Source organism: Gorilla gorilla, chromosome 16, assembly GCF_029281585.2.
Source record: "Gorilla gorilla gorilla isolate KB3781 chromosome 16, NHGRI_mGorGor1-v2.1_pri, whole genome shotgun sequence".
Taxonomy (NCBI): Eukaryota; Metazoa; Chordata; class Mammalia; order Primates; family Hominidae; genus Gorilla; species Gorilla gorilla.
The window spans coordinates 73,892,833-73,918,969 of record NC_073240.2 but is presented as its reverse complement, the minus strand read 5'-3'; the positions used below and the strand labels follow the sequence as shown (position 1 = coordinate 73,918,969).

The window sequence follows — 26,137 nt, the reverse complement described above, 5'->3', positions numbered from 1 at the left end:
TTTGAACCCAAGAGGTCGAGGCTGCAGTAGTAAGCTGTGATTACCCCATTGCACTCCAGCCTAGGTGAGAGTGAGACCCTGTCTCCAAAAAAAAAAAAAAGCCCCACTCTATCAAAGGTTTTACATCAGTCAGGAGCTAACTAGCCTAGCACAGTCCTTCAGTGATTGCAGAATTTTAATCTAAATGTACATAAAAGTTAAAAAAAACACTATTCTTTTTAATTGGATCAGACATCAAACTAAACCAAATGAGAACAACACCAAAAAAATACCCAGTGTAGATTCTCAGTCCAAGATGGCAAAACTAAGCTCATGCATTTAACCAATGCCCACCAACACCTTATCTTAATATCCACTAAAATAACTGAACAAATTTTTTTTTAATTAATAAATAAAAACACCAAGGGGGAAAATCTGTACCTCCACTGGAAATCACAGAATGGTGACAAGCATATGTGGACGGACCCATGATACCTCCAAGAAAAAAGGCTGGCAAAGCATCTGGTTCAGCACTCATGTTGAGGATTAGAGATGAGGGACAGAAACACACCAGGTGCAGTGGCTCACACCTATAATCCCAGTACTTTGCGAGGCCAAGCCAGGTGGATGACTTGAGGTCAGGAGTTCAAGACCAACCTGGCCAACATGGCAAAACCCCATCTCTACTAAAAATACAAAAATTAGCCAGGTGTGGTGGTGCGCACCTGTAATCCCAGCTACTTGGGAGGCTGTGGCACAAGAATCACTTGAACCCAAGAGGCAGAGGTTGCAGTGAGCCGAGAACGCACCAATGCACTCCAGCCTGGGTGCAGTGAGACACTGTCTCAAAAAAAAAGGGGGGGGGGGTAGGGGGACAAAAACAAATACAGGAGGCTGCCACAGCTAGCTCCACAACTGATTACCAGCCCTGAATTTTCAATTTTTGAATCTCAGCATTGCAAACAATGCGTTAGCAGTAAACCTCCCTGTCTCATAGCTATCTGGCTATATCTTGCCCCTACTCCCTGCAAACCACCAAACTAATGATATAGGAATGTAGATCATTCTGTTAAACCAATAATCTAGGAATGTCAATCAAACTGTTAAATGGTTGCAAATCTAAAACTTTCTCTTCTTTCATCTATACCTGAAATATTAGAACAGGAACCCACACAAGCCTGAAAATCATCCATTTCAGGGCCGAGCGTGGTGGCTCACGCCTGTAATCCCAGCACTTTGGAAGGCCGAAACAGGTGGATCATGAGGTCAGGAGATTGAGACCATCCTAGCTAATACAGTGAAACCCCGTCTCTACTAAAAATACAAAAAATTAGCCGGGCATGGTGGCGGGCGCCTGTAGTCCCAGCAACTTGGGAGGCTGAGGCAGGAGAATGGCGTGAACCTGGGAGGCAGAGCTTGCAGTGAGCTGAGATGGCACCACTGCACTCCAGCCTGGGGGACAGAGCGAGACTCTGTCTCAAAAAAAAAAAAAAAAAAGTAGCTGGGCGTGGTGGCGGGCGCCTGCAGTCCCAGCTACTCAGGAGGCTGAGGCAGGAGAAAGGCGTGAACCCGGGAGGCGGAGTTTGCAGTGAGCCAAGATATCACCACTGCACTCCAGCCTGGGCAACACAGCGAGACTCTGTCTCAAAAAAAAAAAGAAAGAAAGAAAACCATCCATGTCAACCAGCAATACTGAATATATATAGACACCATCATATCATCATGGTCACCACAAACAGACATTTGGAAAGACCTAGAAGCTAAAAGAATGATTGTTCTATCAACTGGAGCAAAAATTTCCCCCGGAAAATTTACAGAGAGAGAGAAACAAATTTTAGAATATCATTAGAATTCCCAACTGCAGAAATCCCAATTACAGAAATCCTAAAGAAACTTAAAAGAATACTGTGTATATGAAAACAGAACAATCTGAAATCAGGAGGATTGCTTTTGGCTACTCAATAATTTTCCAAAGAAATACAAATGGGACAACAAACAGCAGATTACACGTGATGAAAAACCAGACAAACTTCCACAAATAACAGAAATGATGAAGGAGGCATTGAGAGAATTCAGCTTTCAGGAATGATAGAGTAGATGGTTTAGACCAATTCTCCCGCTGAGAATAACTAAAGAAACTAGACAAAACACAAAATATCTGTGTAAAGGCAATCAAGGCAATGAGGAATTGAGGAACCAAGATCCAAAAAGAAAGAAAAGCCAAAGGGACAAATCTGGTATATGGGGCTCCTTTTGGCCTAGAGCTATCGGCAGATTCTAAAGGCTACTGCTGAAGAGGCTGAGATGAGCATAGCTTTTGACAGACCCAAGCCCTAAGGGGACAAAAACTGGAGTGAGGGCCTGCCAAGAGGGAGGGTAAACCCCTTAAACTGTGGATCAGAGCCTCAAAGGGCTACATCTAAGAACTAAAGGTATACCTAAACTATTTCAACTCATAGAGTCTAAAGCCTAATTTTAAATCACCTCAATCCCTATGTAATGTGGTATGAGACTGTTAGTATCTCCAGCATAACCACCTACCAGAAGCAAAGGTAAATCCTGATGACAGTATCATCCAGATTATCCAGATTATCTCGATAATTTTTCATACACAACACCTGTCATTCAATCACAACTAAGAACATGAAAAGAAACCCTCCCAAATCAGGTGATAAAACAGACATAAAAGCAAAACTCCTATGGGAACACACATGCTGGAGTGGGTTAAAGGAATAAAAATACAAGATGGAGAACTTCAGCAGAGACCTGCAAACTATTTAAAAAAAAAAAAAAAAAAGAGGCCAGGTGCGGTGGCTCAAGCCTGTAATCCCAGCACTTTGGGAGGCCAAGGTGGGTGGATCACGAGGTCAGGAGATCAAGACCATCCTGGCTAACACGATGAAAACCCCGTCACTACTAAACGTACAAAAAATAAGAAAATTAGCCAGGCATGGTGGCAGGCGCCTGTAGTCCCAGCTACTTGGGAGGCTGAGACAGGAGAATGGCGTGAACCTGGGAGGCAGAGCTTGCAGTGAGCCAAGATCGTGCCACTGCACTCCAGCCTGGGTGACAGAGCAAGACTCCATATCAAAAAAAAAAAAAAAGAAAAGAAAGAAAGAAATAAAAAGAAATTACAGAACTGAAAAGGTCAATAAAATGAAATTAAGAATTCAATACAGAGAGTGCTGCCTCTAATCAGAATGTAAAGTTATCAGGACTATTACTGTTTTCCTAACAACCAAAACAGGGCAGACAAGCTACAAATCTATAGTTTTTCTGAAGCCATCAGAGAGATAAGGATGTAAGGGAGCCTAAGTGAACTAAATTCTAATGGAATTTAATTCAGAAAAAAATATTTGAAGGGATTAACAGCCAAGCCAAGAACTCTCCAAAAGTGATGAAAGTGATCAGCCCACACATACAAGCTCAATAAGCAGGATAAATACAAAGAAAACCATAACTAGGCACATCATAGTGACATTTCTGACAACCATAACTAAAGAACAAATCTTAAAAGTGGCCAAAGGCGGGAGGTAAGCACATTACTCACAAAAGAAGAAAAATAAGACAGCTGACTTCTTACTAGAAAAGATAAGAGTTCAGTGGACAATGGAACAACATATGTAAAATGTTGAAAAAACACACTGTTTACCTAGAATTCTACATCCAGCACCCTCTCCACAAAAATCTAAAAATGAAGGTGAAATACGAATGTTTTCAGACAGACAAAAGCTGAGAAAATTCATCTCCAACAAACCTAACTAAATGCTAAATTATATTCTCCAGGCAGAAAGAAATGATCCCAGATGAAAGATCAGAGATGCAGAAAAAAAAAAAATGAAGAGCAACTCACAAATGAAATACGTGGGTAAATCTAAATGAATAAATTAATGAATTTAAATAACTAAAACTAAATGAATAGTGAGTATGAAATAACATCTGATGGATCTTAAACATACAGAGAACTAAAATACACAACAATAACATAATAACATAAAAACAAAAGAGAAGGACAAATGGAATTAAGGTTTTACAGAGGCCTTGCACTGTCCATGAAATCATACAAATAACAAGTTAAAGATGCATTTAGGAAACACTAAATAAATAGTAAAAGAAATTATAACTGGCAAGCTAAAAGAGAGGGAAATACAGAGTAACTTAATCCAAAGAAGGCAGGAAAAGAGAGAAAGGGGAATACAGAATAAGCAGTGCAAGCAGAAGTAAATAATAAAATGGGAGGTTTAAAGCCAAATATATGAACTATTACATTAAATAGACATGATTTAGTAAGAAGACAAAAACTGTCAGGCAAAAGAAAACAAAACCTAACCACATGCTACAAACATAACATAAATATATGACTACAGGGCCAAGCGTAGTGGCTCACATCTGTAATCCCAGCACTTTGGGGGGCCAAGGCAGGAGAATTACTTGAGCCCAGGAGTTCAAAACAAGCCTGGACAATATAGTAAGATCTTGTCTCTAAAAAAAAAAATTAAGAAACTAGCTGGGCATGGTGGTGCACACCTGTAGTCCCAGCTACTTGGGAGGCTGAGGCAGGAGGATCACTTGAGCCCAAGAGGCAGAGATTACAGTGAGCTGAGACCACACCACTGCACTCCAGCCTGGGCAACAGAGTGAGACTATGTCTCTAAATTAATTAATTTTTAATAAAAGTACATAAAGTACAGAGAAGTCATATCATACACACATTTAAGTTAAAACAATTCAACTATGAGAGTGAGAGAGACAAAAAGAGAGAGAATATGAACTAATTTAAATAGAACAAGCCATTCTACCTGCCATTCATATGAGCACAAAACATGAGATATGAACTTCTACCAGCTGAGCTCAGCTCCAGAATGCCTTAGTATGAGCATCTCATCACACTGCAATCCCGGAGTTTAAGCGTGAACAAAGTGGAACTGCCAAGTGTCACAATGTTGTCTACATTTCTTACCCCAAAATTTCAATTACTAACAAGGCTGACTCTGAAACAGAAATGCCTCTACTTAACTGTAACTACTCTGAAGAAGAAATAAATTCGCTCTTCCACAAAGCTTACAGAATTTTTTTAAAGTATTGTTCAGAAAGTGGCAAACGCTAACTCCTTAGAACTTCCTAATACACACAATACTGAAGCTTACTTCTCTGGCTTTGAACAAACTCCAGAGAAATCGCTGATTCATAAAAGATGCCCACAACATCTAACAGGAAATAAATGAAGTCTTAAAAAGCAAATACGTAATAATAAAGTTAATTTTCATTAAATTGGAACACGCACTATCTCCACCCTCCTTCCTACCATGACAGATTATCTGGCTATGATTTCATCATCATCATCACCCCTCTGCTATATGACAAATTATTAATTCCAGAATAAAAACGAACCTTACAAGAAACAGCTTACGGAACATTTCTGTTGCTTTTGCCTTTACTTTGCCTCATAATGCTCTGTATTTTGCCCTCTTGGCCAAAAAACAAACAAACAAACAAACAAAAAAGGCTGCCCATCTAAAAACCCTACTTACGGCTTCAAAATCAGCTCAAGTCCTAAGAAACTTAGCTGAATATCCCAAACTAAACAAATCCTTATCCTCTTCAACATAAGCTCACTCATTTAACAATCTATTTACACACAGCCATCAAATAAAAACAAAAACCAAATCATGTTATCTAATTTTCATGTATTTTTAGCTAGCCTCTCCATCTAGTATACAATAATAAAAACAACAATAATAACAGTTTACATTCCATGAATAAGCCAGGCTTTGTTCTAAGCAGGGACACATATTAAGTCATTCTTTGTTCATTTCAGCCCAGTAGAATGGGTGGTTATGATATATGTCACTTAAAGAATTGTTCAAAATTGGCTCTGTATGCCTTTGCTCTCCCTGCCTACTGTTCTAACCCAGGGCCACGACATGCCTGCAGGGGTTAGGGAAAGAAGTGACATTACTTTAGCACTAGCTCATTTATTCACACAGGTGTTTCTCAATAAGCCTCCATAGGCGAAATGAACTTTATCATTTTATATAATTCTTATTCTAGGTCTAGTGGTATCTTTAATAGTGGTATCTTCTTCAGTAAACAGAGGAACGTTTCCTCCCTTTGGAAACCCGTGTATATAGATGTATGCCTAAGTCTTTGCCCCAGGCTTTCTTTTTCCTTCCTAAGTGTCATGAACTACACTTATGACTTGAACTATCATCTCTATCAGATAACCTGTGAGCCTACGTTTCTAGCCTAGACTTTTCAACTGAGCCCTAATTCTGCAACCCTTTTACAGGGATGTTCTGCTGACATTTCAGACTCAAGGTGTCCAAAATGGAACCAATATCCATTGTTCCCAAACTTGTTTCTTCTGCCACATTTTTAATCCACTTTCCACTTTAAATCACCACAGTACCTTGGGCCAAACTGGCTCAAGTATTTGACTAAATGAACTTAATCACTCCAAACCAAAATTGTTCTTTCTGTCTTAAAAGAGGTAATAGCATGTTTCAATTCCTATTTGTTACTCAAATCAATGAATAAAATATTTAACTTTCTTTCCTCAAAACAGAACAGTTTTAAAGCTTATGAATCCACATCAGGTTAGCATGACCAGTGGTTAGCAGGAATCAGATAACTAATCCAATTACTCAGTTTGCTTATCACTAAGTTAAGAACCACAAGCAGCCATGGAAGTTTTGACAAATTATAAAGTTTTAAATTATTCCTATTCTTAATCACGTATTATCTATATTTATAAATGAATCAATGATTCAATAAAAGATATAGATACATGAATAAAACACATGAATAGGCAATTCTCAGAAACAATATAAACCATCAATAAAAATCTGAAAAGATGCTCAACTCCATTAATAATTTTAAAATATGAAATTTACAGAGGTTTTTTTTCTTCTATCAAATTGGCAAAAAGACTAGGAAGTCTGAAAATAACCAATATGTTGGCAACGATGTGTGGAAACAGACACTCTCATTTGCTGCTCAAAGGAGTGTAAATCAGCTGTTTAGTAAACAATTTGGAAATAATGTGACTACACATGCCCTCTTGCCCTACAATTCCACACCCACAAACTTATTCTATGGTTTACTTGCACATGTGCACAAATGGGGACATTTATAAACGTGGGTTCACTGCATCATTTGTTTGCAATCAAAAATTTGGGAGCATCAAAAAGAAATTGGTTAAATAAATTATGATATATCCAGAAAATACAATTTCATATGGCTATCAAAACAACTCATAAATTTATACACACTCACATGGAAAGATATCCTAAAACAAGTTAAAAGTCAGTGTGCACAGCAAAATCCAACTTGTTATTGTTGTTATATATGTACCAGATATTTTAAGTATATAATTGTATATATAAAATAGACCATAGCTATTAAAAGTGATTACTCTGGGAAGAAGGGTTGGAGTGTACGATTTCACATTTTATTTTACATAGTATGAACTGTTACATTTTTAACAATAAAAATTCAACAATTAACTTTATCCCCAAATTAAAAATCCACATACATATTTTAGCAATCAGGTTTAGTAACGCTGTTAATAAAGATAAATGTCATGGCCAGAGGGGTAGGAACCACACCCTGCCACCTCACCTCCCCTCCTGGTCACACTTCCTTTCTTCCTACCTCAGGCATCAACCTGAACCCTTACTAATTTGAGGGGAGATTAAGACTCAAGAGATTTCTGAGGGAAGATCTATCTCCCAGACAGCAACTGTATCTACAGTAGGAGGGGATAAAAGGAAAGGCCAGGGGTAGGCAATATCCATTAGCAGTAATGGAAAGGGAAAGAAATTTTCCTCAACTTGGCTGAGACAGTAACTTCCGTTTATGGGAAGATATCTCTGTGTTCTTACGCTTATTTTAAGTATCTTTCCTTGCAACTGTCACAACCTTCTGCTGCAGGGGGCATTTCCCAAGATAGTGTTTCTACCCACTTCTGATCAGCTATGGGCTCAGAAATTAGATTACACTGTTTGTTAGAACTGCCTATGAATTAAAGATAGGCTCTGAACAAAGTCCTTTGGGACTCGGAGAAATGCATTTACTTTGAAAATTATTTCTCTTATTCCCTAGTCTTCAGTTATATTCCGGAGGTAGGTTGCATAATGGTTGAGTTCTATGTAGGTGAGGTACGATTAATAAACAGGTTAGGCCAGTGCAGTGTCACATTTGTAATCCCAGCACTTTGGGAGGCTGAGGCGGGTGGATTGCTTGAGTCTAGGAGTTTGAGACCAGCCTTGGCAATATGGTGAAACCCTGTCTCTACAAAAATACCCAAAAAAAGTAGCTGGGCATGGTGAGGCATGACTGTAGTCCCAGCTACTTGGGAGGCTGAGGCTGGGGATCACCTGAGCCTGGAAGGTTGAGGCTGCAGTAAGCTGTGATCATGCCACTGCACTCCAGCCTGGGTGATAGAGTGAGAGCCCATCTCTAAATAAATAAATAAATAAAAGGGTTATCACCACAAGAATTTCTGCACACAATCCCTTGAATATACAACACTCTACAAATTTAAAACAACTAGTTGCCTGGGTGCAGCGGTGGCTCACGTCTGTAATCCCAACACTTTGGGAGGCCGAGGCGGGCAGATCATTTGAGGTCAGGAGTTTGAGACCAGCCTGGCCATTAATGGTGAAACCCTGTTTCTACTAAAAATACAAAAAAAATTAGCAGGGTGTGGTGGTGCACGCCTGTAGTCCCAGCTACTTGGGAGGCTGAGGCAGCAGAATGGCTTGAATCTGGGAGGCAGAGGTTGCAGTGAGCCAAGATCGCACCAGTACACTCCAGCCTGGGCAACAGAGTGAGACTCAGTCTCAGAAAAAACAAACAAACAAACAAACAAAACTAGTTATCCTACCTCCAACTTCAAAAGCTTTCAACAATTAACCAAAAAGATTTTCAAATTTTACTTGTTACATTTAAAGCTATGCTGTGAATTAAAAAATTATAAATGAAACTTATAATTTGTTATTCTATCCCTAAATTTGTAAATTATAATGCTATTATCTTAACTAGACCTCATAAATAAAGATATATTTTGGTGATTTTTTTTTTACCACTACAGCAGAAAAACAGAAACATTCTGTTTTCAATTTCCACATAGTATCATTACAAAAATTCACTCTGCTCAGGACTTCTTAGTAAGTTGTACTATTACTGATCAATAATCAATTCTGAAAATCAGTATGATCAATCTCCAGATTTCCAAAAAACATGGGAGTAGCTGTACCCCCAGACAGCTCAATTATGAGCATTCTCATACATTCAAACACTGCAGTAATCAGAGGAAATGATATATAACTCCTTCTTGAGAATTCTAGTCTACTGGCTTTATAAAACTAAGTTAGGACTACTCTAAAGATACAGAACCAAAATTATGAGGGAAAGCAGCACTATTCCTTGATCAACAGTAACATAATGATTCCAGAATGTATTTTTCTACCTACAGCAGTAATGGCACTTTCTCTCGCCAAATCAAGTTACCTAATATCTACCTTACCTCCACCATTAGACCAAATGCTTCCTGAGGACAGAAAGCACGTCCAATTCATCTTTATTTCCACAGTGTAGTTTTGTGCATAATTAGCCCTCAAAGATAAACTTTTGCAACCAGCCAAAATTACTGCAACTCCTAGCTTTGCCTATAGAACTGACTTAATAAAAAGTTAAATGTAAGGATTCTCGCTATGAAATAATTTTAAAGAAGGTTATTTCTAATGGTTCTTTAAAAAAGGAAAAGCAGAGACACGTAATCTGCACTTCAGACCACCAACCTGCTAACTCCTCAGAACTGAAGAACTGACTTCATTCAGTAAAGTAAAACATATATAACCACCATACCTCTCTGCCTTTTCTTTATGTAAAGGGGTCAGACAGGGAATCAAAACCTGTTTACATAAGCCAGCTCTGTAACCTGGTCAATTTACTCTACATCCCTTCCAAGCCTAAGAGTAAGCATCTAATATTTCTGGCAATACTGTATCTTAAAATACCTCACAATTACTTAACACTGAAGCCATATAACTCAGCCCTAAAGCTATTTTTACACATATAAAATAAAATCATATACAATCATTTGCAAGTAACATAGAAGATTTTCCAATCATATCCTACTTTGCACTACAAAAAAAAGATATACAATAACTTGAGCTTTAGCGAATGAAAAAAAGGTGACTTTTGCATCTGAAAACCAGAAATGACCAGTGTTGGAACACAATAACTGAATAGAAGTTATTAAGCTGAAATAAACCCACTGTTCCATTTTATGGACTTCAGAGTAAGAGAAACCTGGAAGGCAGAAGGGACCTTTGAAATTACTTATTAATTAGCTTAACCTTTCAGTTAACAGATGAACTTGCATTTTAAAACATGGCCTTAAGTACCCAAAGTTCACAATTAAAAGTGGCAAAACCTTCAAAAAGTTATGAAAGTATTAGTCAATGGTATTATTCTTAATGACATCATTACTTTTCTGCAATAAATGGAACCCTGACCCCCACATACACACACAAGTTAACTTTTCACCAGCAATCCTATATGTGGGAATCCAAAATATAGAAAGAATATGTTCATCACAGCATTCTTTATCACAGCAAAACAGTAAAAACAACTTCCATATCCATAACAGGAGAATACACAATTAGCAGCAGAATGCAGAGGAATAAAGAACATAGGCTTTGAAGTTCCAAAAACCTGGATTCCAATGCCAACTTTTGCACATGAAAGGTTGTGAGACCTTCGGCAAGGCACTTAATATCTGAGACTTAGTTTCCTTATCTGTGGAATGTGAAGAAATTGTCATCTTCCTCACAGGACTGTATAAAAGATTAAATACATGTGAAAGAGCATGGCACAATGCCTGGAAGTCAGGGAGTGTTCTGTAACTACTACTTTAATTAGCCACTATTATTATATTTGCTCCCTGGAATATTACACACACATTTTAAATAATGGTTATAGGAAAATCTGTATGTACTGGCATGGAAGGATCTCCAACATACTAAGTGAAAAAGCAACTTGAAAAAACAATAGGTAGTATGATCCTGCTTATCTGTAAAAAAATAAAACCATACACACATATGCACATGCAAGGGAAGATATTAAAAGGGGTTACTTATGGGTTTCAAAAATGGAATTTGTGGGTAGAAGTGATAAAATCTTTTATTCTATGTATTTTTATATTGTTTGACTGCAAACAAACATATATTTATGTATTTTTAAATACGTTTTTAAAATAAAATGATTTAAAGATAATGTGACAACAAAGAAAAATGGTATAATGTCAAGGGAAAACATTTCAAGTTATACATACACCATGATTACAATGTAAAAAGATAATGTGCCATATAGGCAGTAAGTAGAAAGAAATATACCAAAATCATACCAGTGGGTCTGAATGCCTTTTTTGTCACTATTTACAAAATTTTTGAATCAAAAAAACTCTCTTCATTCTAAATGAATCCAAAATTTGAGCTCTATTTTAAAATCATCTTTCACTAGCTATGTCCATGACAAAGTTAATTTTTCAAAATCTTAAACACAAAACTTCTCCTCACTTCACTTAGCTCTCCGGTCAATATGATCTTACCTACAGTCATTTCCTCTGACTGTTCTCCAATTATTGATGCAATTTTACCCAGAAGCCTAAACACTTACCAATGATATGGTAAATAGCTCCCAATCACATGGAAGTCACTAATAAAATAAAGTGTTTGGAAAAAAGACTATTAAATAGAGCCTCCATATAATGAGATTTATTAAGGTTACCCCAATATTTTAATTGAGGTAGAGAAAAACCCATAAGGAAGAAACCAGCAATGATCAATTAAGCCAAAAGAAAAAAAAGTCTACACTTTCAAATAATTTAATATAGTATATTTTTAGAGTTCACAAAGAAACACTGAAGCCATTCTACATAGGTACAGTACTTTATAGTTTATGAACAATTTTACATTTTATTTTTCTGACAATCCAGTTAGGTAGGTAAGGTATTATTCTTGCCTGCCTATATCCCCCAACTTACAGATGTATGTGAAGTTGTAGAACCACAAGTCATACCCCACATCCTCTGCCTTCATGTATGTCTTTTCACTATCCCACATCATGTATTAATTTTCATACAGTTTATGAAAATCAGTCATATTTCTTATCTTCTTTGAGCATTCATCCCAGAATTCTATGATCTCTTTTGTGCCTCATTCTAACAGACAGGCAGAGCAACGCCATCAGTCTTTTCTTTTAGATGACTCAGTAAGATCAAAGATATTTCCAAAGATGACAAAACTAAAAAAACGCTAAAATTACAGCATATCCAGGAGGATGACCAAGATCACAAAAGATCTGAAAACTAAGTAATGTGAAGAGTGGCTGAAGGAATTAAGGATGGTTAACTTAAAAAGGATAAGGTTTGAGGGGAAGGGCAGGGGGGGCCCACACACACATGCACACAGGAAATGTGATTAGACACATGAAGGGCCATCATATAAAGGAATCAGATTTGTGCTGTATGGCCCTACGGGTTAAAAACAAAGGCAATTCAACATTCAGTCAACAAACATTTACTGGTTATCTTCTCTATGCTACATGTTAGTGCTACACTAGGGAAACAAAGGTGAATAAGACAACCCGGCCAACCCTTCAGAGGTTGAGACTAGCAGAAAAGACAAGAAAATAAGTAACAGAAGATGAAAAGTACTCAGGAAGCTATGGGAACACAGAATAGGGACCATAACTCTCTTTGGAAGAGAAAGCTGGTAGAGAAAAATTCATTGACTAGATAAGGAGTTTCAGAAGTGGACAAGGTGAGAAGTGACTTAACAGAAAGAACAGCATGTGCAAAGGCACGGAGATCTGAAGCTGTGTCGTTAATCTGGAGTGGTGGAATGCAAGGTGCATGTTAGGGGTGACAAGAGATGAGGCTTTATTGGGTTTGGGAGAACAGAGGTAAAGAATACAAAGGGCCTCACAATCTCCATGCCAAAGAGTTCTAACACCCAAGCTACAGAACACTAATAACAGATTTTAAGTAGGAGGGTGGCATGCTCAGGAAAATATTTCAGAAAGCTCATCCTAGCAGGACAGACTTCTAGAGGGTAACAGTACAGACAAAGAGATTAATTATGGAGCCACTACTGTTAGTCCAGGTGGGAAGGAAGATGAAAAGATACCGATTCGGAGTCAAGAAACAGCTGAGAGGTAAAAAGCAAAAAGAACTATCGGCTATGGCAATGGGAAGAGGAGGTCTTCTTGATCTCAGCTTGGGCAAGTGGATGAACAGTGATGACCAAGACAGGCAACACAAGAAGACAAATCCATGCAATCCTTCCAACAACATGAGACGCAGGGGCCAGGAACTGGTTTGTTCATGTTTAGAGAATGGGGATGAAGGAAGCACGAGGGAAAATGACACAGTTTAACTTCGGACTTCAGTAACCTAAGATCCTATTTAGTGAAGGTACCGAGTGGCACGTGAGAAAGCGTGGACTAAGAGAGTCCTTAGCTTACAGGTGGCAACTGAGGGCAAACAGAGTATGTATAATGAGATAAGCTTTAGATACTAATATTTAATGAGTGAGTTCAAGAAAAGCCAGAAAGACAAATGAAGAATTAATCAGAGAAGAGATTAAGCTGAAGATAGAGTAATGCTGAAAAAGGTAAGCAAAGAGGAAAAAATGTAAGAAGGGTGGGGAGGGTGAAAACTACAGTGAAATGTACTGTATAAAGCAACATTTTCTAACAGAAGTTATTCAACACAGAAATGGACTACCCTGCAAGGCAATGAATCACATCATGAAATAAATGGTTCAGGCAGAAGCTATAGAGTCCTCGGTGAAGAATGTTCACTCTAAATAGAGAAGACATGCATTGCACAGGCTGCTGCCATGTCATCTTCCCCAGGGTCTCTACATATCTTTTCAGTAATCTGCCCTTTTTCACAATACAAGATTATGTTCCTACTCAATTCCAACCCTCCTCCCTTGCTGACCATTTTCTATCACCAGTCCTTTACTTCTTACTTTCTCCGCCACCTCCGTATGTCTATAACCTCAGATGGAAAAACACTTTCCATTTATCCTATTGTCCCACATCTCTATTTTTCTCCACCTTTTACTACTGAACATGTCCACTTCCCTACCATCTATTCACTATAATCCCCTATAAAAAGATTTGAGTCTATCACTCTACAAAAATAAAAAAAATAAAACTACTGACAAAGGACATCTGATTTGCGGACAGCTTGTTCCAGTTGCTGCTTACTCAGTTCTCCAGTCTCTTGATCTCTTCCGCAGTTTTATGGCAGAACTGACCAACCCCTCCTTATTGCAGTTATTCCTTTCGCTTTTGTAATGAAGCAGAGCGGTTTACAAGAAGGACTCTGGACCAAGAATCAGGAGATCTATGTTCTAGACCCAATTAAACGACTAATTACCTGTGAGCCTCCCCACCTCCACTCCTACTCACTCCTCAGATCTCAGTTCTTGTGAGACACTCTTAACACCCAGACTAGGTTATGTCACTCCAGTACCCACTTTGTGAAAACCTATTCTCCTTTGTAGTGCTTATCACAATTACTTAATTATATAATCAGTAGCTGGATGGCTATCTTTCCTACCCACACACCAGACTGTAAACTCCATGAAGGCAGAGAGCATATGCCTTGCACCTCATCTGTGCAAAATAAAAACCTGTCAATTGAGTTAATGTTGAAACAGATGTTAAGACCACTTCCTGAGACTGCTTGCATTATTATTATTATCCTAAGTAATAAAATTACTAGCATTTTAGTTACTTACAAAATTATCGACAAAACTTTAAACAAAAACTGCATCTATTACTTGAAATTTGGTGAACTACATATGAATTTCCATATAAAATAGATCATGAGTAACAGGAATTTGTTTTCCAAAACAGTTATATTTCTCTTGCTCATCTAAGAGACAGTTGGATCAGTAACCTACATTTCAGCACCAAAATGTGCTCTAAACCATATACGGACTGAATGTATAAAGGTACATCATGACACAAGTGATGTTTAATTTGACATTAAAACACTATTGTTTACGTAGCTGTTTAGAGAATACCGACTGGTACTTTAGGTTTAAAGCTGTTCTTTAACATTGGCAAAAGCCATGAGCTACATACACACTCTGCAAGGAAATGAAAAGTTTATCAGTCAAGTTACCTTGCAGTGTGATTTTAAATATTATTTCATATAAATCAGGGAAAAACAAGTACTGGTTCAGCGGTAAGACTGCTTTCAAATGTAAAAATATCATATCTCACACGAGTGAAAGTTTTGTCAAGTTTTATGGTACACCACCTTGGTCAAATAATTTTAACAGATTACATGCTAATTTGCCTTTCAACTGCTGAGTGTATCCTGCTCAACAATACCGTAAGGTCCTTCCCGGAAGGCTTGGCATTTTTGTTCGTTGGTCCCCTTAATAGGAATGCAGGTGGTTTCAGTAATCTATAATATTCCAAAAAAGAACTGAAAGTGGCTTTTGAGGTTCAATATGTTTATACAATGCCATCTGAAAACATTGTACAAGTGCCTAAAATCTGATGCTTAGACAATTCCCTTGGTTAAGAGTGGTTAATAGGCTGTAAATATAGTTGTAATCCCCAGGAAAGAAGAGGCATTTCATAACGGAAACACTAACAGATACGATCACTCCGAGCCGCTCTCCAAGGCGTCCTCATCGTTAAATCAACACCAGGGGTTGTGAGCGGGCAATTGTGCCCCTCTGACACCCCCGCTCTTCCGCAGACTCGGGCTCCAATCCCCGCGCGAGGAGTCCCTCGAGACTAGCCAGCTCTTCCCCGAGACTTCGGAAGCTGGGAAATCCCTGGCCAGGAAACCAGGAGTTCAAGCCCCCTCCCCTTTCCTTTCCTGAAAATTAATGAATTGGCCGTCCGATTGTTTATTTAATGAGGTGTGTAGTGGCCTCTACTGGTGCTAGTGTGAGCACAAGAATGTCCCACTCTTACAAGTGGGATGAGCCTGGGGGAGGGGAGAGAGGCGAGGGGTGAACCTGCCTCCAGGTACAAAGCTGGGAACTAGACCCCTGCGCCCCCGACCTGCCCCCCGGCAGCCGCCCCTTCCCCGGCGGCGCCCCCTCTCGCCCTTCTCCTCCCCACCACGCGCGATCCCCTTTCTCTTCGGCAACTGGAGCCGAGGCAGAGAAGTTCCTGCACGTTTCCTCCTGGATCCTAAACAAAAACACCGCAGCCGCGGCCGCCTGAGCCGGTGCCGCGCCCCCGCGAACCCCCGGGCCCGCGCCCGCCGCTTACCTGGGGACTGCGGCGTGGAGCCGCTCCTGGCGGCCGCGGCGCCCGGCGCCCGGCGCCCGAGCAGCAGCAGGCAGTAGAGCCAGAAGGAGGAGGTGCTGAGGAGTCGCCGGGCTCCCCGCTCCGCCGCCATCTCTTCCCCGAGAGTGAGCGGCAGCGGCGGCGACAGCGCCGCGGAGCCCTTGCCTCCTTCCCTCCCGCGCGCCTCAGCCGGTCCCTCGCTGCAAGCTCGGCTCCCGCGGCCGCCGCTGCTCCAGCCCAGCCCGGCCCGGCCCGGCCCGCGCAGCCCCTCTCGCGGGAGGGGAGAGTCGGGGGCGCCTCCCTCCTGCAGGGGGGCGGGGAGGGGAGGAGAGCGAAGAGGGGGAGTCAGTACATTCCGGGGCGGGGGGGGGTGGGTCGGTCTCCAGGTTCCAGGCGCCGCCACCCGCCGCCGACTCCGGCTCCACACACCAGCGCGAGGGGGGCGGAGACCGCGGACGGCTGGGGCGGGGGCGGGGGGCGGGAGTCCCGGGCGCGCGCACGCGCACGCGCGCGCTTCCCTCGCCCGCACCCCCTCGGCTCCGCGCGCGGCCTGCCCCCGCTCCAATCCCGGCTGCCGCCTCACGGGCCGTGGCGGGCCCGCTCCCCTCCCCCTTCTCCCCGGAGCCGCTGACGAGTGCGGGGCGCGCGCGCCGGGCGCTGCTGCTGGCGTCAGGGAAACCCCGCAGAAGCGGATCCTCCTGCTCCTCCCGCCCGCTCGCCGCAGCCCCTCGGCTCCGCGCGCCCCCGCCTCCTCCTCCTCGCCTCGGGGACAAATTCCCTCCTCACCTCCCCAGATGCCTCTGGCTGCAGAGACCTGAGGGCGAGAGGCGCTCCGAGCTCAGGCTGGTCCGGGAGGCCGGCGTGGGCGCGCACCTCTGCACAGTTCGGGCCTGGAGCGTCTATATAGGGCCTCAGAGGAAACCGAATGGCCTCCGGGAGGAAACCTGGGTGCGCCGTGGGTCGGCCCGGGGATTTATGTGCTCGCCAAAAGCAATAGCGATCCCGCCCGACTCTTGCTGGGCCTTGGCGCGGCTCCCGTGGGAGGGGGCCGGCCGCGCAGCCGCTGACCTCCGGCTTCCAAGCCGGGCCGCCGTCGCCGCGCGCTTCCCCCGGGCAGCGCCGGGACCCGCCCGAACCGCGCCCCCACCCGCATCGCTCGGCCCGGGTCCAGGGAACTAGGCACAGACAAAGGTGCCGGCTGTCCACTTCCTCAGCTCGTGCGGGGGCCCCGACCGAGCCCTGGGACTCCCCGGGGCCGGTCTTCTCGCAGTAACTGCTACGTTTTACCTGTACCTTTGCGGGACACTTGGCGTTTTCCTACCTGGGAATCACGTCTTTCGCTGATAAACCAAGGAGCAAGTGGGATATGATTTTAAACCACTTAGTAATCATGAGGCAGCACCCAGGCCACACAAAGTTAGGAGAAAGCAGTTTGTAGTTCCACTGCTGATGAGACTATTGATCATTTTATATACCGCACCCATGAAAAATTTTTAAAGAAAATTTATTTGTATGATTACGCAGGCAGAGTCACGTTTGGTGGTTGATAGGCGTTGGGTTTTATTCACTCTTCTGTATAGTCGATAACCGAAATGTCTTGCTTCCCACAAGAAAATGGCTATTTCACTAACATATCCCTCTGTGCTTTCTCATAGTTACTTTCCAAAGATATTTTATTCTAAAGCGCCAAAATGAACAATGTAAGACATGGATTAACGTCGGGAGGGAAGAGCTCAGAATCTTCATAAAACCTTAAATCATCAAAACGGTGAAATTAGGAATTCTCATCCCAGTTCTTTGAAACAATTGACTTAATAGAGGAAACACATGCTTATGGTTTTTCACTAGGGAAACCATTTAAATACCTTTTTGTTTTGGTTAGACTTGTTAACCAGCAAAAATATTTCCTAAATACCCGTGATTGACCTGTTAAATTAGAAATAGATTACTTCCCAATTACTTCACAAGTATTTGCTTAATTAACCTTTAATAATCCCATCATTATTCAGTTTTCTGAGATAATGAGAAAAGCTCTTTGAAAACTGTAAATTGCCTTGCAAATGTTAATTTCCTGATATCTTTTCTAAGTCTGGAAAAATTTCATTATATTAAACCTATAACGTGTAATATGACTTCTGAGATGAAGCTTACATTTATCTCCAAGTTTTGAAAAATACATGAGTTGTGGCTAATAACAGACTGATTTTCATATATGACTTATATGAACTGTCTCACTAATTTATCAGCCCACTGTGTATATCAGGTTAATATCAAAAAGTTTAAAACAGTTGTATATTTCTGGCTTGTGATTAAATCACAATTTTAATAAAACCCACTCTATTAAACCACTAGTAGATGGAGCCCCAGATTAAAGCTACAGATCCTAAGTCAGTTCAAGATAGTTAAGTAACTCAGGCACACACTTGAATTCAGCTCCTTTACTTTGTTTCAAAGTCACTGACACTGTCGACATGCCCTTTAAAAATCATCATTGAGTAATTAACCTGTTCTTTGTTTAGGAAAGCATATCTGAGAAAAGATTTTCTTAGGCATCTCTTTTATCATTCTTATTCTCACAACAAGATTTTCAACAAATACTTCAGCCTGCACCTATACTGCTAATCAACACTTTTATGTTGTCTAAACTATCAATCTATGAAGAGATATTAAACCACTGGTGAAATTAACAGTTTTTTCATCTAAGTAAAGTTAGAACATGAGGCCCATGTTCAAGGAATAAGTGCACAAAGAAACTTTAGAGCAAAGAAAACAGAGTGGCCATTGTATGTCTGTAAAAGTTATCGAAATGCAGGCCAAAAATAACTAGACTGATATCTTGTGAAATTTATGCTAATGTATTTTGATATAAAAATTACATGAAATATTAAAGCCTATGAATATAAAACTTGGTAGGAATCTTATTCTCTATAGTAAAAGGAGGTTTTTTTTCAACATTAGAAAGGACGTACAATTCAGTGTTTAACTGCTGGCAGTAATGAGATTCTGCAGCTGATTCCCTGGCTGAATCCCAGTGTCCGAGGTAGAGAAGAAGAAAGCTAGTCCCCTGACTAGCAGATCTCAGGATAGAACACTTCCTAGTCACAGCAGACTTCAACTAGAAGTTGCCCCAGTCTTAAGAAAGTGATTTTGTTCTGCACAGAGATTGTTATTTTTATATTTGCCCTTTACATTCCACTAGGTAAGAATTTTTATTTTCTCCCGTTCTCCTTCAGAAGCCACCTGCTCTAGGGAGCCATCTCTGATTAAGCGTAATTAAAAAGGATGTGTGCTCCTTTTTAAGTACAAGCATGCTCAATATTAATTTTGCTTGTCACATGTTGCTTAGTTAATCACATATCTTTAGTTCAACAACAATCTATTAATTCAGCAAAAATTATTGAGGACCTGTTTTCACCAAGTATTGTGCTGGATGCTGGGATAACAAAATTATTGGTTCATTCATTTAATATTTATAAAGTACATCCTGTGTCTCTGGTCCTGGCTTATGTTAAGAGAAGACAGTGATGAGCCAGATAAACAAAGTTCCCAGTCTAGCAGAAAGGGTAAACAATTATAACAAAGAAGTGTAAAGACTGTTATGGTAAGGAAAGATAAGGAGTGTGGGAAAACTTAGTAAGAGCATCTAACTTGACTAAATTGTGTGTGGGGGTGGGAGAAGGAGAATTAGAGAAGCTTTGGCCTCTAAACAGAGACCTGAAGGTAGATAGGAGTCAGCCACGCCTACAGGTGGGATTTGACCTCAGATTTGCATTTTAGAGGGAACACTGAGGCTGCTTCTTGGAGTGTAGTTTGGAAGAAGTCGAGACCAAAAAAAAAAAAACCTTTCAGATTTTGTTACAGTAGGCTAGGGAGGAGATGATGGTGGCCTGGAGTAAAGCAAAGGGGATTAAGAAAAGTGAACAGATAAGAGAGAGATTTAGGAGATAGATAGAAACAGCAGGGGTGTGTGGGAGAGATAGGAGATGTGGGTAACTCAGATTTCAACTTGGGAAGCTGAATGAAGGTGGTGGCATTCACTGAGGGGGGAATGAGAAAGATGAGCAGATGGGAGACAATGTTAGTTTAACTTTGGACAAGCAAATTTAAAGTACCTATGCATACATAGGTACTTTAAATACATCTGAGTAGAAATATCAGTAAGCCGTTCATTACTTGGATCTGGAGTTTAGCAGGGAGATAGGACTGGAGAAGTGAGTCATCAGCATACACTACATATGCCTGAGTATAAGGTGCTTCTGAAAATAAGGTGAGCCTCCATGTTTCCAATTAGAATCCACCCCACTCCCCCAGGCCCCTCGGCGGCTCACACCTGTAATCCCGGCACTTTGGGAGGCCGAGGCAGGCAGATAGCTTGAGCCCAGGAATTCAAGACCAGAGTAGGCAACAGGGCAAAACCCGGTCTCTACATTAAAAAAAAAAAAAAAAAAAAAATTAGCTAGGTGTGGTGGCGTGTGCCTGTAGTCCCAGCTACTCAGGAGGATCACTTGAGCCTGGAGGTCAAGGCTGCAGTGATACATTATTTTGCCACTGCACTCCAGCCTGAGTAACAGAGCAAGACCATGCCTCAAAAAATAAAAATAAAAACAATCCCCCCCATAAAACTTTGTGGCCAACTTGAACAGATAAACTTTTAGAGATATAGATGAAATAATCAGGGCTCTGCAGCTGTAAAAAAGAATGAGATCATGCCTTTTGCGGGAGCATGGATGGAGCTGCAGGCCATTATCCTCAGCAAACTAGCACAGGAACAGAAAACCAAATATCGCATGTTCTTGCTTATAAGTGGGAGCTAAATGACAAGAACTTATGAACACAAAGAAGGAAACAGCAGACACGGGTCTACTTTAGGGTAGAGGGTGGGAGGAGAGACTGGAGCAGAAAAAAATAACTTTTGGGTACTGGGTTTAATTCCAGGGTGATGAAATAATCCGTACAGCAAACTCCTGTGACATGAGTACCTGTGTAACAAACCTTCACTTGTACCCCCAAACCTAAAATAAAAGTTAAAAAAATTAAATAAGAAAGAAAAAGTTGGGAAAAAAGAAATAATCAGGGCTCTATTTATAATATTGAATATATTAATTTAATTATGCTTACTTTAAATTACATATTATATAAATATAATCTTTAAAATAATTTTATTGAAATTCTTCATGGTGTCTTTATCATCACAAGTGTCGCATTTTGAGTCTGTAACATATTTCCCAGGACATACCATCTTCACTTCTACCCAAGTTTTTAACTCTATATATAATGCTGTCACTGGGAATTTTATTCCAAGCCACAAGTATCTAATCACACTACATCATTCATCCTGTAATTATGTTCATGTACCATATTGCTTTTTATAGTGACTTTTAAAGACTTGTTTACAAGGACATCCAACACTTCTAAGTGTGAAGATATTTCCCTAGGAGTAATTTTAAAGTCTGTTCAATTTGTTTCCTTTCTTACCAATTCTGTCAGGTGGCTTTGTATGAGCATTGAATGAGATCATTTCATGCTAATGTATATTCCACCAAAAAGCATTTTGTTGTTCAAAATGATTGAGAGCATCCAGTAACATGACATGACAGGGTCTCTGCTGCCCAGACTAGAGTGCAGTGGCACAATCACAGCTCAAGCAGCCTCAACTTTCCAGGCTCAAGCAATCCTCCCACCTCAGCCTCCCGAGTAGCTGGGACTACAGGTGCATACCACCACACCCGTATAGGCTAATTGTTTTGGTTTTTTGCATAGACAATGGCTCACTATGTTGCCTAAGCTGGTCTCAAACTCCTGGGCTCAAGCAATCCTCCTGCCTTGGCCTCCCAAAGTGTTGGGATTATAGGTGTGAGCCACCACGACTGGCCATGAAGGACTTCTAAGGGTCAGAATATAAAGTGACTCCCTGTTTTCTGATTTTGGTGAGGGTAAGAGGGCTCTGTCTTATATTTGGGTAGGTACAATAATGCCAACAGAGTGATTGAGATTGCCCCAGGAGAGTTTAGGATGGAACCAGGACAGAGGATTGAGGACTGGGACCAAACTGGAAGAACACCAACACATTGAAGGCATAGAGCAAAAAAAGAAACTTACAAAGAAACAAGCAAGCATGTAACAAGAAAACCAGGAGCATGTGGTATCACAGAAGCCAAGAAAAAGTGTTTCAGGAATGCAGAAGTGGTCAATAGTGTCATATACTCCTGAAAGATCAAATAAGATAAGACCTGGAAACCATTCATTGTATTTAGTGATAAGGTAGGTGGGCAAGTACAACCTTAGTAAGTGAGTTGCAGCAGAGAGTAAGGCCACCTACTTGCTATGGCTTGTCACTGAGTATGAACTACTTCAAGAAGTTTACCTGTAATAGGAAGGAAAAATTGGTAACTCTAGAATAGATTTCAAGAGGGGAGTAGATTTAAATGCTGATGTAAGGAGCCAACAGAGAGGGAAGTGTTGAAAATTTAAGAGAGAAGGGGGATAATTGATAGCTTTAGAAACGGTGCAGTAGATAATTTGGCAGCCGTTATTCCGCAAAGCCCATGATTATCTGACCTCAGTAGTCTCAGGCAACTGGCAGAAGGCAAAAGAACTTCACAGAACAGAGGCACACCCTGGCCCTGTGGTTCCCAGGCAGGCTTCAGCTATATTTGAACATGTTTAGTTCTTGTAGTATCTTAATGAATACTGAAAATAAGGGGCAACATCCTGACATTTGCTACCTAGTCCCCTAGAATTCTATCCTCAAAAGACACATGGCTGGGTCCCAACAGACAATAGTTGTAAAACAAGGCAGGCCAGCTTTCCAGCAAAAATGATACGATCTTGCTTTTTGCTTACAAGTCACAGAAACCCAATACAAAATACTATCCTTTTTTTTTTTTTTTTTTTTTTTTTTTGCTCTCCAGCTCTGTGGCCCAGGCTGGAGTTCAGTGGCGTGATCTCGGCTCACTGCAAGCTCCGCCTCCCGGGTTCGCGCCATTCTCCTGCCTCAGCCTCCTGAGTAGCTGGGACTACAGGTGCCTGCCACCACGCCCGGCTAATTTTTTTTGTATTTTTAGTAGAGATGGGGTTTCACCGTGTTAGCCAGGATGGTCTCCATCTCCTGACCTCATGATCCGCATGCCTCAGCCTCCCAAAGTGCTGAGATTACAGGCGTGAGCCACCACGCCTGGCCACAAAATACTATCTTAAGCAGAAATAAAGTTTATTAGAAGGACCCTGGCATTTTATGACAGGGGTGCATCTGGGCCTTGGAAATGGAACTGGAGACTGGAGCACCTTAAAAACCCCAGAAAATCCTCTTTTGGAGAACCTATTGTCTCTTCACCATTCTCTGAATCTGTCTCAGCTCTATTCTCACTGCAGAATGGCTCTCTCTGTGTCTTAGTCCACATGGCAGTAAATGGCTACTACCAACTTCCAAATTACCGTTTTACAGTCTGGTTCTGACTGCCAGTTCCAATTACAAATTTCCCATTGAACTGATTGATTGCCAGTCTTGGTTTAGGTGCCCACTTCAAACTACTCAGGGAGGCCAGTGGGTGAGAGTTGTAATATGGAAGCTCCCAGAGCAACCAACCAGTAAATAAAAGCAGAGCATGCAATTCACAGAAAAGGGGTGCCAGTCAAGCAATTCAACAGGTATCTTTTGTAACTGGGTTCTATTTGTCACTTTATCCCAATAGCCCAGCCTGGTACCTGGTGCTTAATACATATTTGTCTAAAGAATAAATATTTAGGCCGGGCACCGTGGCTCATGCGTGTAACCCCAGTACTTTGGGAGGCCGAGGTGGGCGGATCACGAGGTCAAGAGATCAAGACCATCAGATCAAGACCATCCTGGCCAACATGGTGAAACCCTGTCTCTACTAAAAATACAAAAATTAGCTGGATGTGGTGGGGCATGCCTATAGTCCCAGCTACTCGGGAGGCTGAGGCAGGAGAATCACTTGAACCCCGGAGGCAGAGGTTGCAGTCAGCCAAGATTGCACCACTGCACTCCAGCCTGGCGACAGAGCAAGACTCTATCTCAAAAAACAACAAGAAGAAAAGAATAAACATTTAGTGTTGATATAAAGATTATTTAAATTGTGGAAGGGAAGGAATTTAGATATCAGGTCAAGGGATTTGCTTGGTTGGGAGGAGCCAGGAAGGAAGGAGGCAGAGGTAGATAAGTGAGAGGATACAAAGTTCATTCTTGAGGGTCTTGATATCCTTCCTCCATGAAGTAGGCAGCAAAGTCATCTGCTGCTAGATGGTAGAGTGTTTAAGGAGAGTGGTAAAATCCTGGAAGAGTCACACAGGGGATTAAGAGAGGGAACAATTTAGGGGCCTGGCTGAAATTAGTAATAATACATTTGTGATTCTTCTCTATGTGGTGCTCATGAGGCAATAAATGGTAAGAGAAGAGAAGGTGGATAGTTGGATTGGCCTAGAGTTGGGGATTTCTAGGCATGGGCAAAGAAATGAAAAAAACAAGAATGGAAGGACTCAAGGATGCCAAAAAGTGAATTGTAGTGACAAGTGACATGGTTTAGGCTATATACGGAAGGAAATAAATCCAGAATGGGCAGAATGACTAGGGGAAAATGAGGGTGTCTGGGAATTAGAGCACTTAAGAAGATCAGAGTAGATTTTCTATGTATAAGTAAGAAGTAAGAACATAAAGATAGAAGATTATGTATCTCAGACTAGAATATTGAAGGAGAGTCAAGGAAGCCAAGAAATTTTAGGTAACAGTATTTGGTGCATCATTTGCTTTTTGGTGTGTTACTTGTATGTTTTGGAAATGTTCAGGATTTCCTTTTAACTGCTCTGGACTCAGCTCTATCTGGTTGCCTGTCACTGAGCTTGTATATCACACACGCACACAGACACACACACACACACAGAGTCATGCATATGGCAAGCTGCTTTCCACAGAGGATTTGAGGCAGCCAAAAAAAGAGATTACCAGAGGACAACCAGACTCCTTATTCCAAGCTATGACTCCTCCCCATCTCCCCACAATCTGCTCTCCAACACTAGAGTGCTGAACTAGACAACATAAAAACCTCAAGAATCTCATTTAAGCATTTTGCTTATGTCCTTTATAAGGGCTACCTGTGTTTTGGTCCCTTTCTTTTATCCCTGCTGGGCCATACTCACTGAGAAACTCCCAAGCAGAAGGCACCCTCAACTTTACTACTGATTGGGAAACAAAAAAGAGAGTTGTCTCTCTCCAGGTTCTCCTGGAGAAGGAGCCAATGAGAATGTTATTCGGTATTGGCCTTTTCCTGCCCTCTGTGTTGCCATGCAATCTCCTCCTAGGTGTTGAAGGCGGTGGGGAGAGAGAGAAGGCAGAGAGCAGGGACAGTGTGGCTAAAAGATGTGTCGTCCACAGGCCAATGAAATCATCTAGGATGGCAAGACATGAAGTGGAGGAGAGAAAGAGTGTAAGCCATTGTACACTTAAGATTCTTGAGGAGTGGGTCAGAAGTCAGCCATGAAATGGGGGGAAAAAAAGACACTGAGTTGGACGTCATGTGGTATGGTCTGAATATTTGTGTTCCTCCAAAATTCATATGTTGAAACCTAATCACCAAGGTGATGGTATTAGGAAGTGGGGTCTTTCAGAGGTGATTGGATCATGGGATTAGTGTGCTTATAAAAGAGGCCACAGAGAGCTGCCTTGCCTCTTTCACCATGTGAGGACACAAGGAAAGGCCGCCATCTATGAGAAAGTGGGCCTCGGCAAGACACTGAATCTGTTGTCGCCTTGATCTTGGACTTCCCAGGCTCCAGAGCTGTGAGAAGTAGATTTCTGTTATTT

The 26,137-nt window shown here is 41.3% G+C and overlaps 1 protein-coding gene across 13 annotated transcripts in view; it reads right to left on the bottom strand.

Annotated features, from left to right (window-relative positions):
* NEO1 (neogenin 1) overlaps positions 1-17,381 on the bottom strand; it is a 256,156-nt gene extending 238,775 nt beyond the window's left edge. For 5 of the 13 annotated variants that reach the window (XR_004067391.3, XM_031002298.3, XM_031002299.3 and 2 more), the window contains exon 1: positions 16,303-16,767. Coding sequence is in view for 12 of the 13 variants with exons in the window: in XM_031002298.3 (XP_030858158.3) it covers positions 16,303-16,432 (130 nt within the window). In the remaining variant the exon portion in view is untranslated. Of the gene's footprint in view, positions 1-16,302; positions 16,770-17,106 lie in introns of those variants that run through there. The other 8 variants (XM_031002303.3, XM_055363718.2, XM_031002304.3 and 5 more) reach the window with 5 other exon arrangements.
* Positions 17,382-26,137: the final 8,756 nt, after the last annotated feature.